General features: G+C 39.3%; 1 protein-coding gene across 2 annotated transcripts in view; it reads right to left on the bottom strand.

The window, feature by feature from the left end:
• ENTPD4 (ectonucleoside triphosphate diphosphohydrolase 4) overlaps nucleotides 1-12,791 on the bottom strand; it is a 35,718-nt gene that overhangs the window by 15,961 nt on the left and 6,966 nt on the right. For both annotated transcript variants that reach the window (XM_025463085.3, XM_025463086.3), the window contains exons 2-6: nucleotides 10,620-10,718; nucleotides 9,219-9,416; nucleotides 8,502-8,707; nucleotides 5,020-5,170; nucleotides 4,381-4,484 (exon numbers count right to left, since the gene is read on the bottom strand). In XM_025463085.3, coding sequence (XP_025318870.1) covers nucleotides 4,381-4,484; nucleotides 5,020-5,170; nucleotides 8,502-8,707; nucleotides 9,219-9,416; nucleotides 10,620-10,627 — 667 coding nt within the window. In that variant the 5' untranslated portion in view covers nucleotides 10,628-10,718. The remainder of the gene's footprint in view (nucleotides 1-4,380; nucleotides 4,485-5,019; nucleotides 5,171-8,501; nucleotides 8,708-9,218; nucleotides 9,417-10,619; nucleotides 10,719-12,791) is intronic.

The following is a 12,791-nucleotide window of genomic DNA, read 5'->3' as shown; positions in this document are numbered from 1 at the left end:
CTCCACCGCCTGACAATTCAAGACCTCTCCAAATTTTTGTTTTTATTGAATAAATTGGACATGTAACATTGTGCATATTTAAGGTGTATAGTGTGTTACACCTGTGATTTAAGGTGCCCTTATACTGATACTTGTCACATCACAGTTATAGTACAATATTACTATCTATACTAATTACACTGCCCAGTAGAATTCTATGGCTTATTTATTATTTGTTAGAAGTTTGCACCCTTAAACATCATCAATCTTATCACACACACCCCAATTCCTTGGTAGCCACTATTTTACTATTTTTTTATAGGTTTGACTTTTTCAGATTCCACAAATAAGTGATATCAAATGGTACTTTCTCTTTCTGACTTATCTCACTTATGTGCTCAAGGTTCACCCATTTTGTCACAAATAGCAGGATATCCTCCTTTCTCATAGCTGAATAATATTCCATGGTATGTATGCATCAGATCTTTTTTTAACCATTAACCCACTAATGGGCATTTGGGTTGTTTCTATGTCTCAGCTCTTGTAACTAAAGCTATGGTAAACATGGGAGCGCAGACATTGTGATGAAATCCTGTTTTTGTTTTATTTGGGTACATACCCAGAAGTGGAACGACTGGACTATATGGTACACCTAGTTCCGAATTTTTGAGGAACTTCCACATTGTTTACCACAGTGCCTGTACAATTTACACTCCCACCTACAACACGTTAAGAGTTACCCTTTCACCACATTCTTGCCAGCACCTGCTATCTTGTCTTCTTGATGACAGCCATTCTAACAGGTATGAGATGAAATCTCACTGTGGTTTTGACTTGCATTTCATTAATGATTAGTGATGCTGAGCATCTTTTCATGTACTATTGGCCTTTTTGATATCCTATCTGGAAAAGGTCTATTTAGTTTAGTTTTCTTTTTAAAGATTTATTTGAGAGAGCCAGTGGGCATGGGGGCGGGGGAGGGCAAAGGGAAGAGAAAGAGAATCTCAAGCAGATTTCCTGCTGAGCACGGACCTTGATGTGGGGCTCTCACCACCCTGAGATCATGATGAACTGAAACCAAGACTCTGACACTCAACCAACTAAGCTACCCAGGCACATTAGTTTTTAATCAAATTGTTAACTTTTTGTTATTAAGTTGTAGGAGATCTTCACATATTTTGGATATTAACACCTATCCGATATACAGCTTACAAAAATTCTCTCCCATTCTTGGTAAATTCAATCTCTTTACATTAGGATGATTACTGATATGTAGGGATATACCACTGCCATTTTGTGTTTTGCCTTCTGGTTAGGTTGTTCTCTCCCTTGTTTTCTTACTTCTCTTTATGTCTATCTTTAAAGTTTGTGGTTTTCCATGGTTTCCACAATTTCCTTAGTCTCCCTTTTGTTTTGTGTCTCTCTACTCTGATGTTTGCTTTGTGGTTACCATGAGGTTTGCATAAAACAGCTCATAGATAAGTCTTTTTTCTACTGATAGCAATTTATCTTTGTTCACCTATAAAGTTTCCATCCTTTTATATTTTTGATGTCACATATTATCTTTGTATGCTGTGACCAAGTCGCAGTAGCTATAGGTATTTTTAATGCTCTTTCTCCTTTAACCTTATACTTCAATATATTATTCTTAAAAAATTGGTTTTTCTGACTCTATTATCACCTTAATCAGACTTCTGTGCACCTTCATCTTTTCATTTCAGCTTGAAAGCTCCTTACAACATTCCTTGTAAGCTGTTTGGAGGTGGTGAACTCCCTTGCATTCTGTTTGTCTGGGAAAGCCTTTATTTTGCCTTTATATACAAAGGAAATCTTTGCCAGAGAGAGTGTTCTCAACTAGCAATTTGTATTTTTCAGTATTTTAAAATGTCATTCCACTCTCTCCTGGCCTATAGAGTTTCTTTTTTTTTTTTAATGAAGAAGTATCTTTTCTTTTTTTTTTTTTTTTTTTTAAGATTTTTTTATTTATTAGAGACACACAGAGAGGGAGGGAGGGAGAGAGAGAAACAGGCAGAGGGAGAAGCATGCTCCACGCAGGGAGCCTGACGTGGGACTCGATCCCAGGTCTCCAGGATCAGGCCCTGGGCAGAAGGCGGAGCTAAACCGCTAAGCCACCGGGGCTGCCCGCCTATAGAGTTTCTGCTGAGAAATCTGCTGATTGCCTGATGAGACTTGCTTTGTAGGGTAATATCTTTCCCTCAACCCCTGCTTCCTTCAAAATAATTTATCACTGACTTTTGACAATTTTAATGTAATGTGTCTCAGAGATGGTCTTTTTGCACTGAGATAAAGGTGGTCCATCAGCTTTATAGACTTATGTATCCAATTCCTTCCCTGGATTTGGAAGTTTTCTATGAGCTCTTTAAATACTCTGCTCCTTGCTCTCTTCTTCTTCTGGGATACCCTCTAATCTTATGTTGGTTCTTCTAATGGAGTCTGATAGTTCTCAGAGGGCTTCTTCACTTTTTTTTTTTTTTTTTTGCTTCTTCACTTTTTAAAAATCTTAGTTCTCACTGCTCTTCTATGGGAAATATTTCTATATTTCTATCCTCAAGCTTGCTTATTTTCTCCTCCATCTGCTTTATTTCCAATGCTTCCTAGTGCATTCTTCATCTCATGTCTTGGATTTTTCAGCTCCAAAATGTTTGATTTTTTAGAATTTTAATCTCTTTGGTAAAGTACTCCTTCTGTTCATTAATTTTATTGCTGAGATCACTGTATTTGCTTGAGTTTTCTTATAGCTCACTGAATTTCTTCATAATAGCTATTTTGAATTCTTCATCAGTTAGATTTAAATATTCCATGTTTTTAGGCTCTATTATTGGAAAATTGCCATATTAACCTGATTTTTCAGTGTTTGATAAAAAGTGTTCTATTGCATTTCAAGTAGTGAACACCCTTCTTATTTAGGTAAGTCTTTTTTTACTTTAATTCTAATACTTCAACAGGTTACTAATTTTAAAAAAGGCTGACTGCAGTGTTGGTGGAGGTGTGTGCTTAGTACTTGGGTCTTTGATTGTGCTCATAGCCTAGTAGGGGATCTTCAAGATGGGGGTGGTCCCAGAGGTCCATGGATGATCCTCTTGCCAAAATCCTGGGGCAGACAGAAGGAAACACATTCCTTCAGTTCTCTGTGCTGTCCTCCTCTTCCTTCCCTCCTCTCAGTCACTGTGATCTCTGCTCAGAGAGAACAACAGGCCCTGGCATGTGCTGTTGGGTAAATCCCTAACTCACAACTTTCACCCTTCATGTCCTCCATTAGAAAAATTGTGTTGGACTACCGCTGCCCCGGCTACCACCTGCCTGGCTCCATAGCTTCCTCTGAGGTTCAAGCCACCCATTTTGAGAGGATGGATCTGTTGGGTATCCTATCTAGAGTGGTTTTTTCTGGGTCACGGGTGTTTTATTAGTTTAAATCAAATGGGAGACATATAAGGAACAACTCACGCTGCCATGACACCAACGTCACAAAAACTGTTCAACTTTTCACATCACTACCACCTTTCAAAAGGGCTATAATTTGCTCAAACTAACATATTTTTGTTCCTCTGTCCATAGAACAGCTTTTCTAACTGATGCTGACTTGAATCATTTCCTGTTTAGAAGGTACTTCCTACTGCTCTCTTAAAGCCCCACCCTGGCCATGCTCCAGCATGCTTATAACTATCCCTAGGGGCACAGTTCAAATGTCACTTGTTTCATGACATCCCTAGCAAGAAAAAAAAGCTCAAACTCCCATGATCCTTTTTCCTTTCCTTCCTTATGGCACCAAAGACTCTACCTCATATGGCAGCTAACTGTGTTCCTCCCTTGTCTGTAAATAACTCAATGGCAGTATCTAAATTTCACCCAGTTTTTATTTTCACAGAGAGGGTATCTGCTGAAATGATAGACGACTTTGAAATAAATGCTTTTGGTCACCATTTCTAGCAAGCTATTCCCCAAATAATATCTCACTGACTTGTCATTTCATTCTCAAGTAGAATCAGTTATTTGAAAACAGAAATAATATTTTCTCAGTGTATCAAAGTCAAGAATAGTAAGTAAATCAACAGAAGACTCCAATGCAGTAATCATAATTCCAGGAAGCTATATAACTTAGGCAAGGAACACAAACCTTTTATATCAAAATGAATCCAATGTATGTTTCCTAAATACGGTGAACACAAACTGAGCTATTTTTTTTAATGGCTTAATGTTTGGATAATAAAGACCAGTCATATAAGAAACTAATTTTGCTATTTAAAAATAATATTTCAAGGCTATGATTTCCTAATTTTTAAGATACAAAAAGTAATTTAGTGAAGCATACACTGGGAAAAATGGGGGGGAGCCTTAAAGGAATAACTTCCCAAATTTCAAGTTGAAGACCAATATACCAACCTTCTTGTTTCCCTGAAATTACTTCTGCATGAGAGTCAGAAAATAGAAAGTCAAAGTGCACGGGGATATCAGTCAGAAGGTCTTCCAGGATGGCTTTCTGCTGGCTGTAAGACAACCCCAAAATTTGCATATCAAAATATGTGCTAAATTTTTCTGTTTTAAAAAAAGAAAATACAAAATAAAACAAAACAAAAACTATGGCTCCAGTATATCCTATATGAAAACAGTAAATTTCAAAACCAAAGGAATTCACTGAATAAAACTTTATTTTAGGAATTTCATGAGTTGTATGAATTCTGTGATTCCTAGATGTAAAACTACAACTGCAATCCTTAAATTAATGACATAGAAAATGAGTTTTTTTATGACAACTTTATAGTTTATACTTTACTGTTTACTTTGTAGTTTATTATTTATAGTAATAAACAAATACATTAAGAGATTTTGGTGAGTTTTGGCTAAGAGAATAGTTTTGGTACTATCTCGAATTTGAAGAATTTTTAATGTCTTCCTTTTGGTGGTAATAATAGAAGAGGAGGAAGAGAAGGAAAAGGGACAGAAAGAGGAAGGGGGGAAATAAACCACCACCACCACCACCACCATGGCCATCCAGGCCTGGCCTGCCCTCTGGAGGATCACCTTTCAGGAAGGATTCTCATTCCAGCTGTGCAGAGAATGTAGAGAGGCGTTTCTTTGTGCTTTGCCCGTGGTATGTGCTCTGCAGCAAAGCTCAAAAGTGGAGAAATGTAATCACTGACTTTCTCCGGAGAGGTAGCAAATTCTGAAATGCCTATCGAAAAAAGACACTTCCATTAACAAGTAGATAGTTAATAAGTTATGTTTCTTCAACGTGGCTAAATTGAGAGAAATTCAAGTTATAAACCACACTTTCCTAGTTTTTCCTGTATCCCTCTTAGCAAGAACTTCCACAGTCTTTTTGAACAGTAGTGGTATTAAATGTTCAGGCTTATGCTCTCAGTCTCCAAAGAAATGAGAACCATTTGAGCAACTATGTGTCAGACATTGGGATCAATTGCACATGAGCACATGCACCTGCCTTCAAGAACATGTTCCCACTTTGCTCAGGCAAGCTCACTCATTCCTACGGCTGCCGCCATCACCTTTGTGTCTCATATCTCCAAATCTCATCAGCAGCTACCAAGTCTTGTTCCCAAACTCCAGATCAGTATGTGGTAACTGTCCACTAGACATGACAATGTACTTGTCTTCACCAACCCTCAAACTCAACATATACACATACAAATCTGAGCTCAACTTCCACAGCAAATCTGTTCTTACTGCTTCTTACCACCATCACTAGCCAATCAGTGACCACCGTCACTAGCCAACCAGCAGCCCAAGCTAGGATTCTGGATAAAATCCCCTCTCCAATATGTGTTCTGAGTGTCATTAATCGCCTCTCCCTGGTTCCTCTCACATTTCATTTTTCTTCCTCCTTTCTGGCAGTCTGATGCAACATCTCCTACCCTCCAGTCTTGGTGATCCCTCGACCATTCCCACACAAATGGTGTCTTCCAGACTTCACATTTTAGATGTCCAAACATTTCTCATTTCACAGATTAGGAAACTGTGGATCCAGAAAGTTAAGTGATTTGTCAGAGCAATCAGCAGAAAATAGACCAAAAGCCAGATTTTTTTTTTTTACTCCACAAACAATACTGTTTTGATAGACACCAAACCCCAACCTACCCAGAATCTATTAAGTAAGGAAATTATTCTAGAGCTTTGTTGAAATGCTACACATGAGAGTCCCGGCTTCACGACTGAGGAGTGCTATAAAAAGGTACTTGAATTTCTATTTCAAATACTTTCTGTAGCATAAGAAAGAACCATGTTAAACCTGATTTTAATGAGTTTCTGGTGTATACCTTGGGATGATGTCCCAAAAGACAACTCCAAGGCATGAAAGATTTTATCTTATTTAATAACTAATGGAAGCTGGTATGTGAAGCTAGATGAAATGCAATGTGCTTTATAGAACTTTATTTTTCAATCTTCTGGTGAATTTTTAATTTAATCAACATGACTTTAATCCTGAAAATGTTTCTACATTTTGAATACATCAAAATTGAAGGAATGAGGGGGCACCTGCATGGCTCAGTGGTTGAGCATCTGCCTTCGGCTCAGGTTGTGATCCTGGGGTCCATCCTGGGATCAAGTCCCACATGAGGCTCCCCAGAGGGAGCCTGTTTCTGTCTCTGCCTCTGTCTGTCTCTCATGAACAAATAAAATCTTTAAAAAAACTTTTTAAGGAATGGAATAAAAAACTAAAAATTCAAAGTCATTCACTAAGACTTCTAGAAAAGAATAATTTTTGTTCATGGAAATGTACTCTAATATCAAAATAATGCTTACATGAGAGATTCAGATTAAGTTCCCTCTCTTTAACCTGAGAAATGAGGTAGAGGTTCTGGATTTTCTGAGCAATATGCTAGTGCCCAGCTGCCCAAGCATCAAAGAACAATCAACTTGCTAAGGGTTTTCTGAAGAAGGAAGTGGGGCCTAAATTATTCAATGAAGAATGGGGAGGACTCAAAGAGCCCGTAGTCTATGTTATTAGGAACAATTTTATGAGGACAGGTATTTTATCATATTAAAACTGAACCACCTTTTCATTTACATATTTGAAATAGATAATAAGTGATTTTTTTATAAACATTCTCTAATATTTTACAAGATAAATTCCTTGAGTTATTTGGGTTTAATATTGTACCATTTAACACCCTAGCAAGATGAAATAAAAGTGCTGAATCTCTATGAGGATCTGTGGTCCACTGTTTTATTTATTTTTTTAAGTTTATTATTTTAGTAATCTCTGCACCCAACATGGGGCTTGAACTCATGACCCTGAGATCAAGAGTCACAAGCTCTACCAACTGAGCCAGCCAGACACCCATGTGGTCCACTGTTTAAATCAGTGATTATTAACTATCAAGACATAAAATATCTATTCAAGGTACTCCTGGACACCTTCCGATTCTAATACTTCTTACAGAATGGCAATGCCCATGGAAATAATGTATGTACAGAAAAAGGTTGAGAACCACTGACTTAAATTGTTTAATGGAGAAAGCAAATCCCAATTTTACACAACACACTGTTTTAGAAACTGTGACATCTTTAAATACTTGACATAATAACATCAGCTCTTTTAAGTTCTGCAGTCATTCTCATTTAATAATAATCTAGATGATTAGAAATATATTGGGAGGAGATGCCTGGGTAGATTAGACAGTTAAGTGTATGACTCTTGATTTGGGCTCAGGTCATAAGATTGAGCCCTGCATTGGGCTCTGTGCTCAGCATGGAGTCTGCTTGAGATTCTCTCTCCCTCTGCCCCTCCCCCTACTCACACACATGCTCCCTCTCAAGTAAATAAATTTTTTTTAAAAAAGGAAATATATTGGAGCACTTTAAAAAAATTTTTTTAAAGATTTTATTTATTCATGAGAGACAGAGAGAGAGAGAGAGAGAGAGACAGAGAGAGAGAGAGAGGCAGAGACACAGGTAGAGGGAGAAGCAGGCTCCATGCAGGGAGCCCGACGTGGAACTTGATCCAGGGTCTGGGGATCACAACCTGGGCCGAAGGTAGCACTAAACCACTGAGCCACCCGGGCTGCCCATATTGGAGCACTTTTTAAAAATGCGGGGGAAAAGATAATAACAATGTTTTATTTTTTTTAATTTTTTTATTTTTATTTTTTAATAACAATGTTTTAGAGTACAGATATCCAAGAATTATCTGAAATTACCCTGTTGTTAGGGATAGAGATCAACGACTACCAAATAGGAGGAAAAACAATCTCTCCATAATGAATGTCAACTAGCAAACACCTGAGTAGACAGACACATGAGTAAGGCACTGTGATAAATGCTGCAGGACACACAAGACAGACATGGTTTTGGCTATTTTACAAGGAGTTAGTCGCCTCATGTGGGGTGGAGAGAGGAGGGGGAAGAAAGTGAAACGATTATCAGGTCCTGGCGTGAGCTCTGGAGAAGGGCGATGGCTGTGGGCAAAGCGGGGGGAAGGACATGAAAACCTGACAGAGAATAAAGGACAGAACCTGGTTACCAATTGATATTTATCCTTTACATACCGGGTTTTATTTTCATAACCACTGGTTTTCGGTTTTTATCCCTCATTTGTCTGATATCCAACAGATCATGAGGATTGCCGTTGTGCCTTGGCCAGCAATAGACGAATATTCGAGACCCACTGCTACCACAGTCCACCACGATACCGTAGTTCACATTGGGGTTATTGGTGTCTGTCGCTTCAATGTCAGTAACTCGTGCCAAGTACCTTGTTTAGAAAAATGAACATATGCTTTATCTGAGACAGAGAATATTGCCCAAACCTTAACAGAGCAAAAGCAATAAATAACCACCAAATCAGTGAATTCTAAGCTGATCCACTATCACATTTTTACAACTGCCAAATGATTAAAGAGTCAAAAGAAAACAAAACAATTGATAGTGATAAAGATAATCTAAATCAGATACATAATCATTCCTTTTAAGAAGTTCAAAGAAGTTCTGAGAAGCAAAACTATTCCCAAACAACTGACATTCACTGAAAAATCAGCTTAACAGATATCACAGGAGAAGCTTATGTTTAAATCCTCTTACAATGCGGATTTGGTGGCTAATGATTAAACAGTTTCAAACAGTTTAATTTTGCATGCCACGCTGTAGTCAGTACAGATTCCTACAGCCACATGCTCCTCAAATTCCAATCTAATCCCCAAAGTCTTGAAGCTGTAAAATTGAAGGTATGGCACCCCATCTAGAAAAGAAATGATATTTTCTCTTACCTTTGAAACTTCTTGTCTCTGGATAGCCGCCCATACTTATTTCGGATTATAACAACAGAAAAGTATAAAAGCGAAACAGCAGCAGCCAGAATGCTAATAACAATAATCTGGCGTAAATTGGTATTCAGAATTCGCGGACACCCCACTGGAGAGATGCTAAAATGCCAGGAAGCAGGAAATAGACAGGAGATGCCAATCCTAAAATTCCAATAAAACAGATTTTAAAGCAATCTGCTCCCAAGAGGACTTTCCTCACCTAAATTGATCTCAAAGTAAGACATCTGGCTGGGGCCACTCATTCCCCTGCTGGGAGGTATCTGTATGCCAGCATCTTCCATATTGCTATTTTGCTATTTTACTCAGTATAAGACTACATGAATGAGAAATACACCCTGATGGTTATGACATATCTATGTTTTTCTACCTTTCCTGACAATAGTATGTAGATTATTATTCGTACTCTGCTTTGTTCAAAAAAATAAAAAAGAGAGGACAGAGACGAGTAAATTCAATGTAATAAATCTATAAATCTATAATGAACTCAGGTTTCAGGGTGATGAAACCAAAAAAACAATTCAGTACAAGGAAAAACATGTAATAAGAAAGGCCCTGTAAAAGTTGCCCAGTAGCCAAAACCTTGTCCATTAGATTAGAAACATAAACAGCTCAGGAGGAGTAAGACTTTTTTCAACATTGAATTTCAAGGCAAATTTCTCCCTGATGATTCAGTGAGAAAATGGGAGAAAATCAGGATCTTTAATAACATCCTCAGAATAAAGGCACAAAGTGAGTTTTGCATGTCCTGTGTTTTTGGGATTATTCCTGAGACATTTTAACAAATAAACACTTTTCTTCTGTTTATGCCAGGAATAACGGATTACTGTGGGGCTTAAAAACAAAACAAAAAAAAAAAAACTTGCTACTTTTAGAGTAGATGTTAAAGTTTTGTGGTTAATTTCTACGTTCTTCCCTTTAAAGGGTGCTTCCTGGACTAAAATACCTCACAGAAAGGGGAGATATCCTGCTAACCCAATGGCGTTCACTTGTAGTTTCTAGTCTCCATGTGGGTTCTTGGGCCACTTCCACAGAGGCTGCCAACCCCTGCCCACACCTCTGAGGCTTACAGTTATCTTGCAGCTAGTACAGCCTCTCACAGATTCCCACACACGTGTCTTCACAGTAAACTACTTTAAAAGCCCCATAGAATCTATCTGGCACAACTACTTTCTGTAACAGGCACCCCAATGAGGCCTGGAAAAACAAAGGTATTAAACACAAGTGTAGCATAACTTTGAACCCTTTTCACTTGGAACCTAGATTTTTTTTTCCTTTCAATATCTGTTTCTGTGGCACCAAAATCTTGGGTTTTACAAGTGCCAGTGATTAGACACCATCACTCACCTCCCCATGCTGACGGGTCAGAGACCAGGCAACGTTCTAGGAGTCAGTCCTCATATACCATTACAGACATAATGGGGTCCTCCTGGAGTTACAGACCTCCTGTTCCAGAAAGTGAGAAAAGTCACTAAGATGGCACAATTCAAAAAGACATCTATGTTCTTTTACAAAGTATGTGTTGTTGTTGTTTTTTGAAGATTTTATTTATTTATTTATTCATGGGGGGGGGCACAGAGACACAGGAAGAGGGAAAAGCAGGTTCTATGCAGGAACCCCAGTGTGGGACTCAATCCCAGGACCCAAGGATCATGCCGAGCCGAATGAAGGCAGATGCTCAACTGCTGAGCCACCCAGGTGTCCCCCAAGTACGTGTTTAAATCCAACCACACAAAATCTGGTGCATGATCCTTGCAGTGAAGCTGTCATAAGGATTTATCTTGAGCAACACACTTCTCAGTCAATTTCACATTGTCAGGGATATAGGCCTAAATCAAAAGAGATGCTAACAGTCTGGTGCTAGCTAGTGGTAGCTACCTAAAAGCCATCAGTACCAAAATACCAGGTCATCAAGTAGGTACTGAATTAAGGAAGACTAAGGGTAGAAGTAGGAGGTAGGCAGGGGTAGGAGGTATGATTCACTCAACAGCAATCTGAAATACTGACTCATCTGATAAATGTCTGTTAGACCTCTCTTATGCACAAAGTACCATGCAAGTTACTATGTTCCTAGTCAGCTCTGGTGTTCTCACAGCTACTGAGTCTCACTCCTTCAGCCCCGAGGCCTCAAATCACAAAGCAAACAAGGGACAGCTGGGGCTTAAGCTAGGGCCTTCTTCTGATCTACTGGATCCAAAGACTGACATCATCCTTGGTATTGCTGCTTTACCTCTTCCAGGCATCTCAAGACAGCTGTTTCCCTTTGCTGGCTTCCTAGCCTTTGAACAGATCCTTCTCAGGACTCCCTTCCTCCACCCTACATCTACTTCCTAAAGGCCTGTCTGCTCCCCCATGCCCTGAGCTTCTTCCTGGCTTGGCTCTGCTCTCTCCCAACTCTGACTCTGCTCCTGGTCAGCCTCACTGATGGTTTCAATTAACAGTTCACTGAAAAACTTCTTTCCCCATCCCAGGCTTCTCTTCTGAGCTACAGATACAGAGATCTTCAAGCACCTACCAATACCTCCATCTGAGTACTGGATGAAAACCATTTCTAAAACCACACGCTTATATCACAGTCCTTGCTCCCTTCTCCCTCATCCTGTCTCACTTTGCTGTCTCAGTCTCAATTCCACCAAGCTGCTCAAAGCAGAAGCAAGGGAGCCAGGCCTGATCCCTTGTTCTTCTTCACCTTCCACAGCCAGTTTGTTACAGACTCCTCCTCCCATTTTTTTTAACCTCAGTTTATCTAAAATCTCTTCCTCTTCTCAACTCTTGCCTAGCCTATCAGAATAGCAGTCTAATAAGTTAGTCTCCTACCTGCAGCATCAACCCAGTGGCTCTCCAATTCTTTATCTAATACCTTCAGGCACAGATTCTTCACCTGAAGTTGACACTCACCCCGTCCCTGCTCAGGTCTGTGATCCTGTCACTCTCCTACTTGAAATCCTTCAGTGGCTTCCACTGCCAAAGGCTTTACTCTGACTCTTGTGGCCCACAGGACCTCGCCACCTGTCACTGCTCTGATCTCATCATCCACTTTCCCTTTTCACCCCATACCAGCCATACTGGTGCCGTGGCTATCTTCAAACATGCCAGGTGCTGTCTGGATTCCGGGCCTCTGAACGTGCTACTCCCTCTGTTTAGAAATCACCTGTGCAACTCCCTTTCTCACTACCCCCACTCCAGGTTTTTATTCACTGTCACTCGTCTGGCCACCCAATCTATCATTGCAAGCTGTCCCCTCCACCTATCTCTTTTCTTTATTTTTTTTCCCTTAGCTTTTACTTATTTATTAGTTATATAGACCTTATTATGTGCCAGGCCCTGGTTACTTACAAATATTAATTTATTCCTTTTAATGACCCACAGGGTAGACACTATTTGTATAGCGTTTCACAGATGAGGCAGAGAGCCTAAGTAACTTGCCTAAGGCCATGCAGCCAACAAAAAATGATCATATATAAAAAAACAGAGATTCTAGCATGAAAACCCATACTATTATCCTTGTCCTCTAAAATG

Source organism: Canis lupus, chromosome 25 (genome assembly GCF_003254725.2).
Source record: "Canis lupus dingo isolate Sandy chromosome 25, ASM325472v2, whole genome shotgun sequence".
Taxonomy (NCBI): Eukaryota; Metazoa; Chordata; class Mammalia; order Carnivora; family Canidae; genus Canis; species Canis lupus.
Note: the sequence above shows the minus strand (reverse complement) of the source record. Positions and strands in the feature narration are given on the sequence as shown.